The sequence below is a fragment of the Salvia hispanica genome, chromosome 6, assembly GCF_029641045.1.
Source record: "Salvia hispanica isolate PSC_SH4W2 chromosome 6, Shi_PSC_v1, whole genome shotgun sequence".
NCBI lineage: Eukaryota > Viridiplantae > Streptophyta > Magnoliopsida > Lamiales > Lamiaceae > Salvia > Salvia hispanica.
Window position 1 is genome coordinate 44,760,529 of NC_142697.1, and position 22,623 is coordinate 44,783,151.

The following is a 22,623-nucleotide window of genomic DNA, read 5'->3' on the forward strand; positions in this document are numbered from 1 at the left end:
GACACCCTAAGAACAATTTTGGGTTTATAACAATACTCCTATTTCACTAAAAGAATTACACTGAAACTGAAACAAATGACATAAATAACAAGAATTGATGGGTAAAATGATGTGTGTAGAAGATAAAGAAACATGTCTTCATATGTTAGCGATATACAGATTCAAGTCTAGAAGATTTTGATTACAAGAAAACAGAGGCGAAATCCTCATCGACTAGCAATGAAATGCTCCACCCGACTACCCTTGTAAAAAAATCCCCTAGACAATACAAACAAACGCTCTCATTAACGGTATCATTATACATCACAACCTTCAACAACCACGCAATACAAAGCTTCGCATAGTTAACGAAATCAGTATAGGATTATCTCTTTCTGGACGAGAAACGGCATTACTTTTGCACCATGGAACCCTTAGTCCGAAAACTATACACAGAATGTAAAAATGTCTACAGGGTTTCCTTGAATTGACGCTACTCGGTTTTCCCTCTCAAGATTTCACCCTGGAAGATTAAGAAACATATGAAAGCCAGCATGAATACGGTACTTACCCGAGTTGCTGGCTTTCAGTCATGTAACACGCGTCCAGGTAGGTACATATCTTCTTCATTGGTGGTGAAGTGAGACTTTCTTCCTATCTTCGTCACATTCAGGCAGATGAAGTGAGACTCAGCCTGTTGCTGCATTAAAAGACAAAAGTAACCAAGACAAAGAAGCATAAAGACAGTATTGTATAGTGCTAATAAAAAAAGTACATGTACTTTTCAAATTGTGATAAACATGCCTCACAACGTTCTTCTCAACAGGTTCGGACCCAACTCCCTCTCCAGATTTGAGAACCATTGCAAGCGCTTCGTTAGGCTTCATGAAAACAAAGCAAACAAGATCATCAATTCTGTTAAACAAATAATACAAAAAAATAACAATAATTTAATAGTCGGGCAAGAATTCCACAAAATGGTACTCAAAGAATAGTAGTAAAACATATATGGGACAAAGAAACTTATATCCAAAACCTCTAACTTCTCCAGTAGTCCATCCCCAAGAATAGAAGCACCATTCTCACATCCATTATCCATAAGCAGCTGCGCATTATCTTCGCTCGATCTATCCACCGAATATTTACTAGAGCCAGAACTTGGGATGTAGCTAGCATCAGAAAATTCTGTACAATGCATCCCCTGGTTTGACTGCATCTGTATTGGGTTTGGATTCATCTCTTTATCACAATCATCAAACTGCAAGTCATTTCCATTAGATCTGGTTTGCACATCCTCTGTAACAACAGGAACTACTTCTTTGGCAATTTCATTCACAAGGAGAGATTCTACCATCACCGATGGCTTCTCCTTTGTTGTTTCGAACAGTGGAGAGCAACTGCCACTCAATGAATCTCTCGAACAAATAAATTCCGGCGAGACTGAAACCTGCCTCTGAGGACTAATGGAGGGTCTTTTCTCAGGACTTCCGTCCACCTCTGATCCATCACAGCCCTTCTTTCGTTTTGGGATCCTCTCAGCAGATTCTGGTCTGCAGCCCTCGCTACCTTCACTAGAATTCTTTTCAACTTGTTGCTGACTCAATGATCTCGTATGTCGACTTCGTTTGTAGCCCTCTGGAAACACATAAGAAGGAATTTGCTTTCTACGAACATGAGAAACATATATATCCATCCCAGGCTTCCAGTACCCGTATGAGTTTATTTGATGTCTAAATTCATCAACAGTCTTACGGATGTCAAACTGTTGGCCTTCCTGAATAACCTCCCCTTGCTTCCTTTGTAAGCCCATGAAAAAGACACAATGAGCACACTGCTTTGAGGAATCAACATAATCATGCGGGTAAGGATGACACTGTAACTTCCCAGTCGTATCCCGCTCTATCTGCACGCGTCCAATGAAAACCAAAAATAGGAGAAGAAAACCTTGATAAAAGTAACCACAACGTTAAAGCTTCTAGGAAACCAAAACAAGAGAGACATTACCATCAAAGTTAGCTGTCTCAGACGGGATTCAACCCAGCCTCTCCAAGAACGCAAGTCATCAAGATCAGAAGCAATGATGTCGACCTGTAGATAATTTTTATAGCTCTCAAAGAATAAATAATGTTCAAATAAAGCATTCCACTGCAGCTTATTCAGCTCAATATCCTGTAGATACAAATCAAAGTCAAATGATTACAATGCAGAAGTTGTAAAAGACCACTATGACACTGCAAAGTGTCAATATCAAAAAGTTGAACAATATCCTACCTCACAGATGTCTTTGGCAAACTGAAACTGTTCTGCCATAACCCGAAGAGTACTGGATGAAACATTGTAACTGGAGTTCATGCATGGGTAGGCAGGGGTTATGATTGGCATGAGATGATTTCGATCCCAAGGATTCTTACGAGGATCCCACACAGAAAACCCAAGTTCATTATCCTCAATTTCACTAAGCATCACAGGATTTGGCCAGCGCCACAATGTATACACTCTGAAGAAACGAGAAACAAGCATGCTAGGATTTGCTTTTGGATAAAATTGGCATAACCGAGCAACGAGAATTGCCCAGTTCACACCACCAAGAAAACCCATCACCTGCCATGGAAAGGGATGTATTGCATATGTAAACAGATTAACCAACTCTTTCACAGAGATTGTACAGCATTAGGTATTTTACAGAAAACACAACTTACATTTGAATAAACACCACGTCTCTTAGCCCAGAACTTTAGGCATTTCAGAGTGATCCGGAAGTTCTGAGATTACATGGTAATAAGATATCAGAATAAGCAGCAGACAAGGAAGGAGAAACTCATAAAAACAAGAACAATGGGTAGACCACATTCATGTTTTACTTATATAGGTACCTTGACATTTGGAACAAGTTTGAGAATTTGATCAGCTACCCGGCATCCATTAAGACTACGAACAGTTGGTTCGTCTATGTCATACAGCACAGAGATGTTTGAGATGTCCAAATCCTGCATACAATCGTATTAAACTAACATCAATAATGTAAAATTGTAAGAACAAGCCTATTCACTCAAAAGCTGGGTACAACTACTATGCCCGTGTGATGAGCATGCAACACTAGCTGAATGCAGAATTCTTTGGCTCATTTAGCAATTCAACTTACGATAGCAAATATGAACTATAAAAGAAATCAGAATAAATAAACTAATGCAGGTAAGCATTGGTCGCATGCAGAGAAAAGTAACTGAGATTTTTTCTATTTTTGGACACACTAGCATAGTAAAAACCGCATAAGAGTATCAACAAAACTTTTCAAACTGAACCACTCGTCTTGCTGATCTAATAAGTCAGGTATCGGACATTAGGAAGTAAAATGAATCATATGTGGAACAACTGTAGCAGCAAAAGCATGCACAGGGAAGAATTTTGCAACTATTTTGAAAAAAAAAAAAAAAAAAACTCACATCTGGAATGACCAAGAGTGAAATACTTGCATACAAAAGATCAATTGATATTCCATCAAGCTTGAATTTCATAACAGGGACATGAGCATCGGGTACTGGATGAAGTTCAGAAACTTCTTCCATCTTAGCCAAAATGTCATGAAGTACAAAAAAGAAGTCTTCCTGTAAGCAAAATATTCTGATGAGCAAATACAATAATATAAACACCAGGTCCAGAATAGGAAAATCTTCACATTGTACCTCCCGGTTAACATAGGATGGTCCAATACACAAAGTATCAATGTCTGCACCAGGGCCATGGACCTGGTAAAAGAAACCAAAATTAATTTAGCAGAGAAACTACATGCCACAAGATTTGCATTGAAAATACTCAAGTGAAAGATCTATTTACAAAATAATTGAAGGGAAAATAAGAAATAGCACTAACAAGATCTACATTATAGAATATCTAGATTCTCAAAATGCTAAAATATGCATGATAAAAAAATTGATAAATCATTACATACGCAGCAACTGTACATGCATCAGACATGGCCAGTATAATTTTACTTAAGATCTTGGTAGTGCTTTATTCCAACCCCAGATTGGACTCTATGATGTATCAATATTCAATCCTCTAATAGTTACGATTGAGGTATTATAACCTTCCAAACCATGTACAACATTTATAAAGCCCCTCGAGCAAGCTGCACCATTTTTCAAAATCATTTTCAAAACTTACAATTTCTTCAATACTTCCCTTCAAAAGATACATAAGGAGATACTTTCTGAAAATACTCCAGCTTTAACTGAAAAGCAAATAAAATGCTGTAAATGATGGAAAAATCCAATTATGTATATAAGCTCCTTACACCAAGTCTATAAGAACCAAAAGTAAAAATAACAGCATTGGCATCTTCAACCATTTGATCGGTGTATCCCCTCAACCGAGTAAGCTCTTTCACCCAATCTTTCACAATCTACAATAGAAAATTAAGAATACAATTAAGTTAAAATTGGAATGAAGAACACTACCGATTACATGCATCAACTCACTTACTACTCCATCCGTCCCATAAATTTTGTCACACTTTGACAGGCATTGGTTTTAAGAAATGTAATGGAAAGTGAGTTGAAAAGGTTAGTGGACGTGGGTCCTACTTTTATAAATTAGTTTATTTAATTAAATGTGAGTGAGAATGAGTTAGTGGAATATGGGGTCCACTACCAAAAATGGTGAAAAGTGAAATGTGACAAATTTTGTGGGATGGACGAAAATTGAAAAATGTGAAAAACTCTCTGGGATGGAGGGAGTAACTTACAAGCAACACTACTATCGAATAGCACAAAAAATGTACTATAGATAGAACAAAACATAGAAATGATCATATGAATCTGCACATCTCGCTTAAAAACTAGAAACTAAAGTAATAAGCTATTCAACATCTGACAATTCAGCTGAGAGCTTTAATCAACTTATTTCTTTTCCTTCTACGGATGACCAATTGCAAGGACCATTATTGCACCATATGGGAGGCACAGCAGATTGGGAATTCACTAGATTCATTTTAGTTATTTATTGGAGTAAGAAATCCATCCATTTTTGACGACAAGCTGAGCACACGCACCTCTACTTCCGTCCATTGGCAAAGCTGAACCATTAACTGATATGTACATAGTTTAGTCTACTTTAGATGGCAAGCAACCTTCTAGCCAGTGGTCAGGAAACAAACACAGAAATTGCCACTACAGTTTGCAACTAATAAGGCTAATATCCCAAACCATACAAACGAAATTACACCACAAGTTCAAGTTTACTAAGGTCTACCTCTACAGAGCAAGTCCAGTAGCTTGAAGCCTTCAAAACACAACTCAAAAAGCTAGTCGAGAACATTAATCAGACTATCACTAAGGACATCTACCTCAACAAAGCAACTGTTTATGCATCGACCAGAATCATCAAACAAGTACATCAGTACAGTCAATACTGAAACCTTCCTTACATACAATTCAGAGATATAAACAACCAATACACTCCAAATTCCATTCAACTACATTTACTGTAATTAGCAATGTTACAGTATATAAGTAAATTTAATACTATCACATACTTCTATGGAAAATAATCCAGAGCACATTAGATTATCTGAAACCTGCATTAATAGTAGTAGCATTTATTTACATCAGTACCTGCTTAAGTAGCGCAAGAACCGCTTCCCTTTTGGCAGATTCTTCCGCACTCTCGTAAAGCCCCGATTCAACCAAAAACTAAATCAAACAGAAACAAAGCCCCATTTCATGAGAATCCCACAAAACTCTCAGCAACCACGGCAAACTTAAGTCAGATAAATGCAACGAACCTTCTCCAACTCCTTGTTCCTCTGAATATCGGCATCAATCGGGCCAGCTAGCGACAGGGGCTTGGTCACTCCCCACTGCTTTGGCGGCTGCTTTTTCTCTGCCGTCGGAGGCGACAGAGAAGGCAATGAGCTCAAACTATCCGATCCAACCATATCTCTATCCCTCAGAACCCTAAACCTAATCCAAAATAAGCTAATCTCAGCCCAGAATCACGCAACACCCACAATCAAAACCCTAACCGCCGATCCAAAGCCTTAAACCCAAAAAAACACCCGGAACTTTGCCTCGTATAACCAGTATCTTCAATTCAAGCTCAGATCGCAGTGTTCCGAATGCTCCTCGGTCAAAATTGAAACCAAAATTCCATAAATGACCAATACCAAAACCGAACAAAATCCCTAGAAATCCAAGCAAAATTCGGAAAAATCGAGAAAATAAAAGTGATAGATCTATTAAATAAGCCGTGGAGCTCGCATATTCCGACGCGGAGAGCGAAATCTCGAGGCGACCTGGGGTCTTGAAGAGCGAGCTGAACGGGTTCCGCCGGATGGAAGTAACAGCGGCGATTAGATATTTCTTTTTTTTTTTTCTTTTTTGGGCGGTGCGATTTTATTTTTCTTTTTCGGATTAGATTTTTTTGTCACGAGTTCTAGAACAAGGGTAGAATAGGGAATTCGCTGCGTCTGAGTGGATAGTGGCCACGTTGGAATCTGGATAGTTGAAGGGTACTTTGGGTATTTACTATCCCGTTAGAATGTGGAAGCACCGAAGTAGGGGTGACCCATTAAGAAAATTCCAAACACGAACACGAACAAGACCCGCTACTCTCAGACACGAACACGACACGAACCTATTAACGACACGGACCACTTCGGGTCAACACAACACGATAACAACACATATATGACACGACACGACACGACACTATAATAATACTCCATCCGTCCCCCATTAGGAGTAGCACTTTGACCGGGCACGGGTTTTAAGAAATGTAAAGAAAAGTTGGTTGAAAAAATTAGTGGAACGTGGGACCCACTTTTTTATAATGATTTTATAATAAAATGTGAGTGAAATGAGTTAGTGGAATGTGGAACCTACTTACCATTTATGGTAAAAGTGAAGTTGCTACTCTTAATTGGGGACGGACCAAAATGGAAATTAGTAACTCTTATTTGGGGACGGAGGGAGTAATATTATAATATATAAATATTATTTCTAATATTAAATTTTAATTTTTAATTTTGAAATTTTGAAATTTTAAAATAAATAAAATAATAATAATATTATAATATATTAATATTATTTCTTAACGTGTAACACGAACACGACACGAAGTTTTCGTGTCCTTATCGTGTCGACACGATAAGGACACGAATCCAATAAGCTTTGACACATACCCATTAATTTCGTGCGGGTTCGTATCGTGCCAAAAATTGCCTACCCTACGTCGAAGCGATATTAAATGAGTCACGATGTAGTAATCATAAATCTTGAGTCAAATATATTGCCTATTGATTTATTTATTATTTAAGATTGAATTTACTGACATTATTCTTGAACGTACATTTATGGAATATTAATGTTGAATGAATTTATCATATCGAATATTACTTCATACATTTAGGGTGTGTTTGATTTGTCGGAAATCATTACTAAAGAAAAAGGAGTGGGCGGTTTACGGAAGTCTTTTTCTTTAGTTATAAAATTTGGGCCTCTTGTTTGGTTTGGGTTATAGCATTCCGTTATTTTGATTCTTATATACGTATTACAACCTCATGTCCTTTGGAATGACATTTATATCCTCCAATATTATGTTGATTCACGCATTTGTCATGGGCCTTTTATGTTCTTACTTCAGAATAACTTTCTCCAAAAAGAAAAAAATCGATCTTTGCGAGAGATACCAACAACACTGAAATCACTTCGCAATGAAGACAACGTATGTCACAAATCGCCATGAATTTCTTCGAATCAAGTTTTGTGAAGAAAACTGTACTGGAGTATGATTCCAAAATCTTCTCTCTCTTCTTCAAACTTCCATTAGAAGACCTTTTCCATCTTCTTCTTTTTCACCGAATATTCGCCAGGCGTCTTCTCTGAAAACGTAGTGCTTTTAATTGTCGCATCAACCCCTCTTATTTCAGGCAACGAAGACACTGTCTCATTCAATCTCCTCTCTTTTCTCGGTCGCCGCCTTCGTCTTCCTCTTCTTTCACCTCCTTCTCCGTAAATCTGCTAAGAAAAGGCAAAGTGGCAAACATTGGAACATCTCATACATGTAATTTCTCTGTCTTTATCGTGATCGTGATTTGTTTGTTGATGTTGTTGGCAGAAGAGAGGGAATTAGAGGAAAGTCATGGAGTTTTTGGAGTGATTTTGAGTTAAGAAGATGGAAAGAGGAAATTATTGTAATTAACTTGAGTTTAAAAAAAGGCAGTCAATGTGAGATCTCGCTGTGATGATGTTTGGAGTGATTTTGAGTTGAAGAAATCCATGATGTTTTAGGAGTGATTTTCGATTCAAGGTTTTTTTTGCTTAGGTGAGAATGACAGACAATGTTTATCCTCTTTTTTTGTTGGTTACAAAATGAAAATGTTGTGATGTTGGAGAAAAAGAAGGGGCAAATGAGTAAGTGCAAATTAAATATAGTGTTTCTGTCCTGCTCCAGTTTTGTATCAGTGCCTTTTTGGCTGATTAGCTAACTTCAGAATACAGCCTTTTAGCTTGGGTCTGGGTGCATTTCAAGGGCCAGAAAGAAAAGGTAACAATCAAACCAAACATCTGCATTTACCATTTAACATTCCCTATGTTGCCATATCTGATAAACCAAACACACCCTTAAGGTCAATTTCTTGTGAAATTCCAGTTTTGTTTTACTTTTAGTTAAACACACTTTCAAATTCTTCATTAAGAAATTTAATAAGTATACATGAATAAATTTCCTTGAATATGAAAAAAAAGTTAGGAAGCTGAGTTTCACTTCAAAAAGAACAAAAAACCAAATTCTCAATTTCAGTTTGATTAAAATCGAAAGTTAGATTTTTTGATCACCTTGCAAGTTTTAATTCACTTATGATTGTGATTTTGTTACTATAATATATCTATGTGAAATTGCACTACTTAATTATCCCGTGACAAACATTTTTATATTTATGATATCGAAATTTGGAAGTAGACTTGTCGAACATACCACCTAATTTTGTCACCATAAATTTGATCACGAGTTTTCCCCTGACATTTTATTTTCTTGTATATTGGTCCTAGAAAGTTGGGTTGATAATATATTATGGGCCATCACCATAAACACCAAATTCAGAATAACAAAATCCAACATCATAGTATATGGGCTTTCAATTCATTAACTGCAAGTAATCTCCATTCATCTTATTCTAAGCAAAAAGATTTTGAGGTGAGTTATACTTATATATAAGAAAACAGATTTAAAGTTTAGATTTATTTTTCTAAATTAAAATGAAAAATTAAAAACGTACTACATATACATATTACTACTACACAATCATGTTTGTTATTATACTGATTTAAGAATTACGCAACTATTTCAGCAGAGTATAATAAATCATCATAGCTGAACATAAATCCTAAAATCGAGTGTTTATAAATACATTAACTAATACAAAGCCAATTATAATTTCTGGTATTTCCAATTCAAAATAAAATCCCAAGTCTAGTCACAAACTTTTGTCACAAGTAAACATAAGTGATAAAGTCAAGCCGCGTCATAAAATAGGCGCAAAAGAAGAGGACGTGGCTGCATTGTTCGATCGTTTGTCCAATAGTAGATAGTATGTAACGGCAGCCTGCGGCATTATATGGTTGTAATATAAACAATTCATAACGTTTAGGACTAAAATAGTGCAAAGGGTTGTTTACATACATTATTTACTAGGATGCTCTGTAGTGAATGAATAAGCTTGTCCCTATCAAACCCTAACACAACAACTTGTTCAATGAGCTCATCATCAATCTGCAACAGTAAGGGCCCGTCTGGTAGCCCTAAATAGCCCGGAAACACCATTTTTTCTGGGCAATTCTCCCGTTTGGTAGCAGCCCCTCCAATCGGCCGACCCGGCATACTCCAAGCGGGTTTCAAGGTTCTACATACTACTATCGGCAGAGTTGTGCTAGCACTATCAGAGAAGGGAGTGGTATAGTTTTCACGACTCTGCCGTTAACACCGATAGGGAGTCCAATTATACCAAAATATCCTCTGAAAGTTGACGTATTTTGTTGGTCCACCGCTGCAGGTGAACATTATTCCGTCTGAATTTGCAAAGCTTCAGGGGTCGGCGTAGGCGTTTACCCAATTTCGCATTCGGCCGACAATCCAATCTGGTGACCGCCTATTTTCAATTCCGGTATCAACGCCGCCAATTGCTGTTGCTGTTTGAATTTGGGTTGAAATCTGGTGTCAATTTTGACCCTCCGTGGGTGGCCGATTATTATGCAAGTCGTATATGCATTGTTTGCCCTGTCAAAATGTTCGGATTGTGTAGAATATTTGCAATTTTTCTGGTTGTGATGTTGATTTTTCAGCATGGGTTTGTGTAAATTCACCCAAAGATGAACACTTTACTCCCTCTGTATACATGTTCACAGCCTGGAATGCAGATTTTCAGTTTTTACAAGCTTAATCGGATGGGGCAGCTCTGAATACTCGTCATATGTGTGGTTTAGATGTTGCATTGTGTATTCGTTGCTGCAAATTGGGATTGTTTTGAATAAAATTCCAATGTTCAAGTGTAGTTTTTGCATTATGTTGTTCGGTCTTACTTACCTACTTATCACATTTCTGGAAATAAGTAATGACCTATTGATTAAGGCAGCCACCACGAATTCCATTGTGTTGCTCCTTTGAGTTTAAGGTCCCGACTTTCCATTACAGGATGGAGGACCCCCGAGATAGGAAGAGAAAGGAGATGGAGGCCGCGATAGTCATGATCGATGAAGAAGGGAAGAAGGCCATGTTGTGAGAGAGAGGGAGTGACCAAAGAAGCTTGGAGTCCTGAGGAGGACAAGATTCTTGTTGAGTTTATCACACATAATGGACATGGCACTTGGAGAAATTTCCCTCAGCTTGCAGGTTTTTTCTTCTTCTTTTTTTTTTATACCAATTTGCCATTTTAGTTTTTCCGATGCAATAGTTTACTGTATGGTAGTAGCTGAGTTTGTGTTGAAGAGATGGAAAATGATTAAGGCATTTTGTGCTCTGTCTGTTTTCATTTGTTAAGCAAAGGCCCAAGAATTGATTTCGTTTTGGGTGTGTGTGTGATGTTCCTAATTTGTGATTGAGGGTTTTAGGAGTTGGAGATGGAAGGTGAACCATTTTCTGCAAATGTTGCCTATGATTCTTTCTGATCCTTGATAATGATGAACATTTTAGTGTGTTTGATGCAGTAGATTTACTGAGGCTTTAAATAGATTTTGTGGTGATGAATTCATTGTATTCTTTCCATTTTTGCTTATTACCTTGCAATTCGTGGTGAAAAAACATCGGTAGGTCCCTGCTGTTTTACATGTTTGCTTTCTTAAAATTGTGATGTTTTTGTGTGGGTAGATGGGCTGCCATAGCCTCTCATCTCGCAGGAAGAACAGACAACTATGTCAAGAACTTCTGGAACTCACATTTGAGGAAGCGCTTCGACAGCAAGGCCATCGACCGGCCATCTTCATCTTCAAAGTCTGTTGACACAAAATCTGGTTGCCCTCACATGGTTAAGTGGGAAGGTGTGAGGTTTGATGCTGAGTCCCGCTCAAATAGCATCGCCGACTACTTATACCACCATACAAACATAAATAGACGTCAACATTATCATTGCGCTATCACTAACCTTGATGCGGAGTCGCACTACAATCGCCGGTTGGGTTAAGATCATCGAGTTGTAAATAATCTGATGCTCGGCGCGGTGTTCTCACTACAATGAAATGGAACAACATCCTCTTAGTTAAGTAACCTAGTTATGCTAAATATTGTGGTTATGGAGAGCTTTGGTGGGAATCAGTAGCAATTTAGCACCTAATTTGGTGCCAAATTTGGTTTGAAAGCAGCCAATATCTTCCTTCACGGTGGGGAGGGTAATTTAGACCCATTAATATTTGTTTCCTACACACCCTGATTCAACCAAACAATAGACAAAAGCCCAATCAGCACAAATGGGCTGAACCAAACATTGAACAAGTCTAACAGCCTACTTATGAAAACTCATTATCATTGAGTTTGTGTTAATATTTGTTGGGCTACCAGACAAGCCCTAATAATCAAACTGCATCAACAAGTGTCTAATGTTAAAATCATAAGAATAGTTTGGACAAAAAAAGTTAATTACCTTTGGTATATGTTGGGCTGCATTGAAAGCTAAATAGGGAGGAAAATTTTGTATGAACCAAGGATGTTTTCGTATGTCATGAATCGTCATCCTCGTTGTACGGTCAACCACAAGGATTCTCTTTATCAAGTTACGAGCTCCAGTAGACAAATAGTCCGGAAGATAGTACCTTCCGGTCTAAAACTTACGGTCAACCACAAGGATTCTCTTTATCAAATCCTAATTTTCTGCTTAATTACTCAGAAACTACATAATCAAATTCGAATTCTAGGTATCGACAAATTTTTGGTTTAGTTAACCAAATGAATTATGAATCTATTAAGTTATAATTGAATCAACTGAAAAAAAGATACTACTATAATCCAAAATGTACTGCTTTTCCTTGAGATAAAAAATGTCACACTTTTTCTCAATAACTTATCCTTATATAAGTCCTATTCACACAAGAGCCTACCTATGACTTATCATAATAAAAGCCTCATGCATTTAACTAATTACATGTGATTTTTCTTCTTTTATATGTTTACCTAACAACTTCTTCACTTGTTATACTCACATTTAAATATGTGTCACGACGAAAAAAGTTTAATTTTAGAAATGAATCATTACATGTTCCACATTCAAACCTAAATGGCTAATGCCTCTCTTAAATCTTAATTACACTATATTTCTCAACAATTTGACTAATTAGCAAAACAACCACTTCCCAATAATGAATTTCTGCACTATAAAATGAAGATATTCCTCACCAAAATCAACTGGAAAAATAAAATTTAAGCTACACTAAGATCTAACTCATTTAATTTGGTAAGAGCTTTTATTGTGGAAGGACAATGTGACAGTTTCAAATAAAAAGAAGCATTCAATTTTCAAGAATCAGACACCCTTTCCTCTCCACCACCGATTTCTTCCTATTTATTTCTGCTCTTCCTCATAAAAGTTGAAAGTGATATGGTATGAGGGCACTGAGAGTTAGCACAGATTCAACCAATTATACTGATTTTTTTAATGATTTCTGTAGACTTTTCATGAAAATGGGTTAGTTTACAAGATCTACAAACACTGGCTTTGTACCATGATTCCAATTTGAATTTGAAAAAGGTATGTTTTTTTTTAATCTCTTTAAGTGATTTTTAAGGAACATTTGAGTACTTTTGTTTTAGTTTCATATTTATCACTTTTTTCCACTGAATATTGTGGGGGGAATTATTGCAGATGCATGAAAATTAGATTCTTCAATATGATTAATCCTACTACTATCTTTCTTGTTTTTCTTTTTAGTTTGAATTTATCATGATTATTGCCATTTTAAAAATCATTTCTTTCTGTGATGCCTTTTTGTCTTGTACTAATACAGTTTCTTAGTTGATGTCAGAAGGGATCATTTTTTTTTCCAAAAAGGCAAAAACCAAAAAGCCCAACAAAATTAGGAGTACACAATTAAATAAAAATCCAATCTTTATCATTTGTAGCACTATTTAAGTTTAAGGTTTGATGCCATTTGTAAAAATTATTTTCCCCCACACCTCTGCATTATGCTCTGCCTCATTAGTCCTCTCCTTGGTAAAAGATTCTAAGTGTCCCTCTCTTTCTTGAAAAAGCCACAATCTTTACATAAAATTCTGCCATTTTCGTACAATTAGATTGGAAAAAGAAAATGGGGAAAGCTACAAAGTGGTTCAAGGGGCTGCTTGGGAAGAAGAAAGATAAAGAGAACGTGGAAAGCAATCCAAATTGCGGCGGCGGCGATGGGAGAGAGAAGAAACGGTGGAGTTTTGCCAACTCCGGCAAGGATTCCGGCGAATTCAATCGGATTCCGGTGGATATTCCGGCGGCCGACTCGGCTTGGTTGAGATCATACACGGAGAATAGGCACGCTATGGCCGTGGCGGCGGCCACGGCGAAGGCGGCCGATGCGGCCGTCGCCGCCGCGCAGGCGGCGGCGGCGGTGGTCAGGCTGACCAATGGAGATTTGTGTACAGGTGGCAGAGAGAGATTGGCTGCTGTCAAGATTCAAACTGTGTTTAGAGGATTTTTGGTATGTGGAATTCAATTTTATTTAATTTTTAAAAAAATGTTTACTGTTTTCTTGATTTTTTTTTAATTATTTCACAAAATCTTTATTTTATTTGTTTTGGAAACACTGTAATCAAACAGCATTTATTCGGTTGTGATCTTCTTGAATCATCAATGTCCAATTTTTGAAATTTGAATTTCATGTAGTTTGAATTATATTCTGACTATTGCTATTTTTGTTACGAGTTGATATCATTTTGTAGAGCTTCCAAAATTAATGACCTTTTGGAATTATTTTTTTCTCAAAAGATGTAGTGAGCTTTGGTTTCTTTCAATTGGATTTTTGGGTTGCTAATTTGATAGTATGATTTTTGGTATATTTTGAATAGGCCCGAAAAGCGTTACGGGCCCTAAAAGGGCTGGTGAAGTTGCAGGCCCTCGTTAGAGGCTACCTTGTGAGGAAGCGCGCAGCTGCAACACTTCATAGCATGCAAGCTCTATTTCGGGCCCAGGCCGTTGTACGGTCCCAACGGGCCCGTCATTCAATGAGCAACGACTACCGGTACCAGCTCGAAACTCGGGCCAGAAAGCCCGTGGTAAGAAAGTCTAGGCACAAGTTTTAATTAAATGTTCATTGTTTTTTTTTCATTGACTAAAGCTCTTTTTAGGATCGTTTTGATGAAAATCAGAGTGAGTTTCACAGCAGAAGGGTCCCAACTTCCTGGGACCCTTTTGCTAACGCATTCGACGATAGTTCAAAAATCGTCAAAATTGACACTTGCGGCTCGAAATCAAGGTCTCGGAGGATGAACGGATGCATGCCCGAGTACAACGACGATCACTACTACCAAGCAATGTCGTCGCCTCTTCCCTGTCCGGTCCCGGCCCGTCTGTCCATCCCCGACTGTCGCCACACGAAAGATTTTGACTGGGGATTTGTCACGGAGGACTATAAGTTCCCAACTGCCCAAAACACCCCGAGGTTTTCGTGCTCGGGCCGGGCCCATGTCCCGGTCACGCCACCCAAGAGTGTGTGTGGGGATAGCTTCTTTAGGCCGTACTCGGACTGCCCCAACTACATGGTCAACACGCAATCGTTTAGGGCGAAGCTGAGGTCGTACAGCGTCCCAAAACAAAGGCCCGAATCGGGCCCGAAAAAGCGCTCGTTGAACGAGATTATGGCATCAAGAAGTAGCTTCAGTGCTGTTAGAATGCAGAGGTCATGTTCTCAAGTTCAAGAAGATTTTGAAATTTAGGATATGAATATGCTAAAAATGTCTCTTTTGTTGCATCCGAGATTAGCTTTGTCCATAGACAACATGGATCCAATATAGTATCTAAATAGCTTTCTCTGTATGCCTTTGTTTTGCTGACAGAATTGGGAGTATTAAGAAAATGCTTTTGTACACAAAAATTATGTAAAGCACCTTGCTTTGGTTAATGAAATAGTTCTCCTTTTTATTTATTTCTTTATATTTAAAATTGGATCGATAGAGACATCAAAAAAGGAAAATTGAAAATAATAATAATAATATCATTTGAAGTTAACTGCTTATAGGGTACTCGCTACCCCTGACAATATCTGATCAGTCTGAGGCCCAACACCCTGACGTGAATCATGCATTGCGTGGGTGCAGAATGGTCCAGTACCTATGCGAACTCCTAAACTATACATGTCACATTGAATCAACCAATTCAGAAGTGTCACGTGACATTTGATAGTTCGCAAATACTTAATATTTTTTTAGCTAAAAAAGTCTTATAATTTTGAAATAAACTTATTAGTTGTTTCCCGCCATTAGTACTTGTATTAGTGTGAATATTGAATCTTCCATGTGACTTCGTCACAATTCTCATTTTTGGTATGCACATTATAAGAGAGAAGAGGGAGGGCACAATTTTCTATTTCATGTTTTTTTTACAAAATGACAGTTGCTCTTGGTAAATTAAATAAATATGAATTTATTCCATCAACAAATAGAAAAGAATATTCTTTAGTTTGTACAAAGAACAATGTTTGAGATTTTGTTTCAATTATTTTAAAATTTCATGTCCTATTTTACTTCAAGCTTTAGGTCAAGTTGAAAAATAAACTAGTTTGATTTTTCTTCTACTGAATATAGAATATTTTTAGTGGGTTTTATTCTGATTTAAGAATCACAAATAAATCAGTATTTCGAGCTGGCATCATAGATCTATAAATCTTGGATTCATTAGCAATTTTATATACTCAAACTGCAAATGATGTTCAGAAATAACCGTTAGTGAATATTTTGAATATTTATTTCAAAAAATAGCCTGGGTACTTTATTACTTACCATAGTATTTATGCAAATTTTGAAAACAGGTTACCAAATTAGACTTCAAAAATTTGCAAAATAGGAAACTAACCGGGAGTTAAATTTTAAAAAATTCTAAAATTGGAACTTGACCGTCAAAATCGGGTCAACCCATAAAAAACAATTACACTTCTAGAATTGGAACCGCTGGTTCGATTCCAATCTAATCAAGCATCAATAGAGCTTATTGATGAATTCCTTTTTCTTTTTCTTTTTTTTTTTATTATCAAATTTACCATAAGAAAGGGTTACATAATATAAGCCCAAAAAGGGGTAGACGGTTACAATATTTATTGAACTCAAATTTGCAAGGCCAAAAAGCTAGATGAGGAAGATGGCAGGCAAACTATTGGTTATAATGTAGTACTACATTTTGAATAATTATATTGATCTGAAAAATGGGTAATGATTAGGGTTTGCTATGAATTGGTTTGAAAATCTCTTGAAAATTGTGTGATGCTTTCATCATATGAGGTAAGATAAATTCTTCTCCTTTTACTTTCTTGAAGTACTACCTTAGTAAATGACATAATTGTGAGGCTGTTTTGGCAATTGTGCTGCATTGACTGCATTAATGTGTCCTTGTTTATACATCATCCTTGAGATTTCTCTCCAATCGAGTTGATAACCTCCCTTTTGCATGTCTTGACCACCTTTTTTTTCCAAAAAAACTAGTAGTATAGTAATCCCTTTGTCATGAGGAAGATGACCCTTTTTTTGATAGCACGAGAATTTATGCAACTTTATTTTGTGTGTGAAATGGAGAGAATAAAGTATAGAGAAAAAGAATAAAATAGAGGAAAATGTGTTTCCATTTTTAGTAACGGGCCATCTTGGCTGGGACAAACCAAAACGGAAAATGGGTCATTTTCAGTGAGACGGGGGGAGTACTAGTATTTATATCTAGAAATTAAATATGTATTGTGTTTATCACAACTAACTCTCAGAAGAAAAAACATGTGATAATTAGTTATGGACATTTCCTCCTACTAATATAATTTCACAACTCAATTATGACTATTTTGTATAATAAACCGAACATCCACTAATAGTATCATACATTCAATCCGTCACACTCTAAGTTGAACATTTATATTGAATAGTATGAGATTTTATGTTGCGTTGTTCTGTGAGTTAAGTTGAGATATAATAAAATAGAAATAGCGTTGTTTTTATTTAAAAAAATATGCTACATCATTTAGATTAAAATGTATCATATTAAGTAGCGTCGGATTCATAAATGGCTAATGGCTTGAAATGAACAAATAGTTTTGTATTTACAATAACAAAGGGAAAAATTATAATGTAACAGTCATTTTTAATATCAAAATGACGTAATTTGACATCTTCTCTTGAACAACCCACGTTCTTAATAAAATGGGTCGCCATTTGAATTAATCCAACAAATAGAGTGATATTAATTCAAACACTAGCAACTAACAGCTGAATTTTTATATCTAAAGCTCTTCTTCCCATAACCATGAGAGTGGTATTAGGGATTGATCTATCGCTAATGCAATCGTCATAATGTTGCAAATTCAAGATTAGGAATTAATTAATCACAATTAAAAACAGTACTATATCAAGAGATTCGAAGAATAACATTAAAAAAAACTGTAGCTTAAGATTAATATATACTGTCGTCTAGATATCTAAGGGGATCTACTGAGTACTATAGTATTTAACAAATCAATTAATTAGCACTAATCGATGTAATTAATAACTTAATACTCTCCCATTTATTAGGGTTTAAAAACTTTGAATTCTGAAATACTCCACTGTTTATTGATTTTGAATGTAACGGCTGCTTTTAATTTTTTTAAAAGTCAAATGGGGCAGTAATGGCTGAGTCGTAATAAATAGAATTTAAAATAATTCTCAGGGTGAAATCCCCACATTGACCTTCTTGGAAGGTGGAAAATCAATTCGAGAAGGTGGACATTTTTGGAATTGTGAATTAATTAAGAGACCTAGAAGTTGGGTTATAGATAAAGATGTCATTAAAAGAGTAGTATTTTAGAGGGTGGGGTGAGACCTAGGAGATGGGTTTTTATCTATTCTAGTTATTTTAATTTGTTTTAGATTTTAAATAGTTAGAATTTAATTGGGGTACTTATATGTGGGGTGCATTTTGAATAGTGATAAAATGCAAATTTATAAATTGTATAAACTCAAAACTCCTCAACACAATTTCAATACAGTTTCAATATAATATCAATACAGTGTAAAATTTCAAGATTTTAATGCCAACATAGTATCAACACAATATCAACACAACATCAATCATTGACTACAATTGAAATTCTGTTGACATTTTTCTGTTGATGTTTTTTTATGATCTGTTGACATTTTTCAGTGGTCCAGAACTTAATTTTGAGTTTGTACAATATTTAGAGTTTTCATTTGATCACATTCCGGTGTACTATTACGTGTTTACTGTTTAATGTCAAGATTAAATTATGTTATTAAAAACACTTGGTTAACATTTAAAAGCGACAGTAATAAACTTATTTTCATTGACCAATTTTGTTTTGTATTTGTCATTTAGAATTGAGAAATAGTAGTAAATAATTGATGTATTCGGTTCGCAAACCTCCTTAAATGGGCTGATAATGGGCTTGAAGAAGCGGAGAGTACACCTTTGTTTTCTACTAAAGCCCATTCAACAAATTAAAATTGGAAATGAATATAAAATCAATACCTCCAAAGAAAAAAAGAGAAAAAAACAGTGTAACCAAATACTTACAATTTTTTTTTTAATAAAACATGACAGAGTGCTATTTTTGATTAGTCATACTACTAATAACTAAATATATCAATGCCAACACTGGTTGTTTTATAAATTACATTTTACTATTTCAAATGTTTACCATTAAAATTAGTCTAATTTTATTATTTTTGATAAGCAAATCTAACATTTTTTAATTTATTACTACATTATAAAATTAAAGTATAATTTATTAACAAATTTTCATTTTTATCAAATAAATTTATCAAAACATATGCCAAGTCAAATCTAAACTTAGTGTTGACCCTATTTTTATTTAAACATATCATAGTATATTATAATTTTGAGAAAGATGTCAAAAAAATCATGAATTGTGGTCTTTCACACAACTTTTTAGAATCAAGTGATTGTATAATGGATATGATATCTGAAAAATTATATGTGGCATCTCTATCAGTTAATTAAACTGATGTCATCTACTATTAATAACGAAAATGACGTCGTTTGATTGGAAGACATCAATAATATTGTACGTCGAGTACTAGATTTTGTTCAGCGCTGAATAATTGCAAACACATCCAACCTTTATGAGCAACTAACTTTCTAAACCATGGACGAAAAACTAAAATTCAATGTTTTTTTTTTAATTTTTATTTTTAAATTTGACCTATAATTTTTATGGGTAAGAATGTAGGAATGCAATTTATGAAGTTTGCAAATTTGTCCCAAAAAAAGCCGTTAGCCACGTCAGAGTTGCCAACGGTCACAAAGAAATGAATTTAAAAAACCAAATTCTCAACGGTCACCTCAGTTCGTTCTTACTCAAAATTTTCCCATCTTCTCCAATTTTGCCTCCATTTTTCCTTGAAGCAGAGCACAGGCACTGAAAATACAAGCAAGAAAATGAAGGGTTTTGAAAAAGGCATGTCTCCATCGAAATCGAATTCGAATTCGAACCGCAATCTCCCGTCTTCTGGTACATTCCCTTTTCTTGATTGTCTATTTTTCACAAGGGTTTCATTTCCTTGATTTTTTTCATGATTTCCTAAATTCTTGATTGTTTATTGCTGCCTTATTTTGTTTTGTATTCTGCATTTTGGGTATTTTTCAATTTGTATGATTAGTAGTGATAGGATTCTTGATAATTGGTTAGGATCGGTGGAGAATGATGAGAATGATTCAAATTGGGGAAAACTGACTCCGGAAATCGCAAACAACAAAACTGGATATGGCAAACATTTCATGGCTGGAGTGACAAGAAAGAAAATTCTTGCGGAGATTAAGGGAATTCCAAAGGCTTCTGTTGCTCAAGCTCACGAAAAGTCCAATCTTGGATCAGAAAAGAGACCCCCGGAAAAGGGGGTTTTCGATTCATCGGTGAAGGTTTATGACCCTTTGACGAACTACCTCTCTCCGCGGCCTCGTTTCCTGCGTTTCAATCCCAATAGGCGTCGCGAGATATTCGAGAGATTGGAGAAGGAGTTGAATACCTCTCTTGATTCTGAGGAGGCTAGTGGTGATGAGGAGGTTGTGGACTCTTCTCTTTCGCCTCCGAAAGGGAGTGGTGATGGTGATGGTAATGGCATTGATTGTTGTGAGGTGAAAGAGGAGGGGATTGGGGAGATTGTAGCCTCTTCTCGATCCCCTCAGAAAGAGAGTGATGTGGATCGGAGAAATGGAGGAACATCTGATGAAGATAATGCAAGTGTTGTTGATGGCTATGAGAGGGAGGAGGAGGAGGAAGAGATGGAGGAGAGGGGAGGGTGTGTTAGAGGAGTGTTAAAGCTTCTTTTTACATTGATTGCTTGTTTGTTGTTAGCCTCGTACATGTTTCCGATGAACTCACCAACAGATTCAACAACTTTAAGTGGTGTTGTGATCAAGAATGAAACAGTTGAGTTTGTCAGCAAGGATTTGAGTGGTAATGGTTTCTTTGAAGTGGGAGGTGGTAGCAGTGTTGATGAGGCGGGAGTCGAGGTGGGAGGTTGTCGTGAATCTGATGAGAGCACTGAGGCTCAGATTGTTGAGTATTTGGAGTGGAATGAGAGTGTAGGTGGTGAGGATAACAGTGTTGAGGTAGAAGTTGAGGAAGCAAACTATGGTGAAAACGATGAGAGTGTTGAGGCAGAAATTGCTGAATATTCAGAGTGGGATGAGGAGGAGATGTTTGAAAATGTGAATGTGGATGGTGAAGATGCACAGTTTGAGGGAGTGAGGGATGCTCGATTCGAGTTTAGAGTGGATGAATCTGAGCACTCGTTAGCTGTAAAAAACGATGAAAATGTAGATGGTGGCTTCTTGTTGGATATGGAAGTAGTGTCTTCTTATGCTGGTTTGGATGAGGATAATTTGTATAAGGATGAAGTTGTAGAAACAGAGAATTTGGTTATCCCGGAAACTGTTGAAAGCGAAGATGATAGCTCCAATCCGTTGGAACCTATTTTCGAGGAGACACCAGTGGAGTCCAAAGACACAGATGAGACAGGATCAGTACAAGAACTTGTTGGATCACAAGAAGAGTTGAGTGGTTATATGTATGAAGCTGATGATATTGGAGATGATGATGAAGTTGGAATGGAGAAATCGCAATGGAACACCGTTATTGCTGGCGTTTCAGCACTACTAGCCGTAGTTTCAACATCACTAGCCATCGTTTATCATTCTAGGCAACAATCAAGAAGAGGCACGTCTTCTAAAGAAACACCAAAGCCAAAACTTGCAGTTGAGGGAAATGCAAACCCTGTGCTGCTTCCTTCCATCGACAGGAAAGTCGAGTTCTTGCCTAGAGCTCCGCTGCCATCTCATCCGATGAGAGAAGCCCCCAGAGAGCTCTCCAGACACATCCACGTCCCAACAGTCGAGCTGATTGGTGAAATCGTCGTTGGACAACCTAGAAACTCTGAAAACAGCCGAGACAATGCTGCTACAATGTCTTGGACTCGTGGCTCACGCCCTCAAGTGGCTCCTGCGCCGTCTCAGCCATCTTCACTCGAGCTTCATCCATCGGCCAGTTCCACTTCAAGTGGAAGCTTTACTACTGAAAGCAAGACCTCAAAGAAAGAGGTACTATTTCATACTTTTTCCATACTTACAATCTTTGAACCTTTGTTATCTACTTTTTGTTATTTGCTAACTCCATATTTTGCATTTATTTATCAGAGGGGCCAAATTAAAGAAGCCATGGTTGTTCCTACTCCGGTTAGACGATCAAGCAGACTCCGAAACCGACCAGCAGTTACATCCCCATGAATCTTCATCAGTTAGCTAGGTTCTTGTCTGAAACAGCACCCTCAGTTGTTTCTGCAATCTAAAACAGCACCACCCTCTTTTGTGATCTAATGTTGCCTTCCAATATCTAGCTGTATTCTTTAGGAACTAATCCTTTTAATCTTTAAATGAAATTAGTTACTCTATATGCTTTATTTCTATTTCCT

The 22,623-nt window shown here is 36.6% G+C and overlaps 3 protein-coding genes and 1 long non-coding RNA gene across 12 annotated transcripts; 3 read left to right on the top strand and 1 right to left on the bottom strand.

Moving 5' to 3' along the window:
• Positions 1-94: 94 nt before the first annotated feature.
• LOC125204336 (nuclear poly(A) polymerase 4-like) lies at positions 95-6,373 on the bottom strand. 9 transcript variants are annotated; one of them, XR_007173539.2, is made up of 13 exons: positions 5,762-6,372; positions 5,592-5,669; positions 4,274-4,381; positions 3,663-3,725; positions 3,423-3,584; positions 2,853-2,966; positions 2,679-2,741; positions 2,251-2,580; positions 1,984-2,148; positions 1,016-1,882; positions 784-860; positions 551-673; positions 95-258 (listed from the first exon to the last, which is right to left on the bottom strand). XR_007173539.2 is itself a non-coding variant. In XM_048102964.2 (13 exons), the coding sequence occupies exons 1-13, from the start codon at positions 5,912-5,914 to the stop codon at positions 669-671; spliced, it is 2,121 nt and encodes a 706-aa protein (XP_047958921.2). In that variant the 5' UTR covers positions 5,915-6,373; the 3' UTR covers positions 95-668. The 9 variants fall into 9 exon arrangements, 6 of the variants coding, with proteins under 6 accessions (XP_047958921.2, XP_047958918.2, XP_047958916.2 ...); XR_007173538.2 differs by having other exon boundaries at positions 551-679; XM_048102964.2 differs by having other exon boundaries at positions 95-679; positions 761-860; positions 1,016-1,237; positions 1,331-1,882; positions 5,762-6,373.
• A 3,272-nt stretch (positions 6,374-9,645) lies between these two features.
• LOC148923883 (uncharacterized) lies at positions 9,646-11,316 on the top strand. Its single transcript, XR_016132255.1, has 3 exons — positions 9,646-9,928; positions 10,028-10,138; positions 10,666-11,316. It is a non-coding gene; the product is annotated as an uncharacterized LOC148923883 (long non-coding RNA).
• A 1,617-nt stretch (positions 11,317-12,933) lies between these two features.
• LOC125204823 (protein IQ-domain 26-like) lies at positions 12,934-15,587 on the top strand. Its single transcript, XM_048103561.2, has 4 exons — positions 12,934-13,207; positions 13,750-14,144; positions 14,512-14,718; positions 14,791-15,587. Exons 2-4 carry the CDS (start codon positions 13,764-13,766, stop codon positions 15,376-15,378), a joined length of 1,176 nt encoding a protein of 391 aa, XP_047959518.2. The 5' UTR covers positions 12,934-13,207; positions 13,750-13,763; the 3' UTR covers positions 15,379-15,587.
• Positions 15,588-19,995: 4,408 nt separating this feature from the next.
• LOC125207341 (uncharacterized) lies at positions 19,996-22,617 on the top strand. Its single transcript, XM_048106637.2, has 3 exons — positions 19,996-20,165; positions 20,343-22,252; positions 22,349-22,617. Exons 1-3 carry the CDS (start codon positions 20,093-20,095, stop codon positions 22,436-22,438), a joined length of 2,073 nt encoding a protein of 690 aa, XP_047962594.2. The 5' UTR covers positions 19,996-20,092; the 3' UTR covers positions 22,439-22,617.
• The last annotated feature ends 6 nt before the right edge of the window (positions 22,618-22,623 follow it).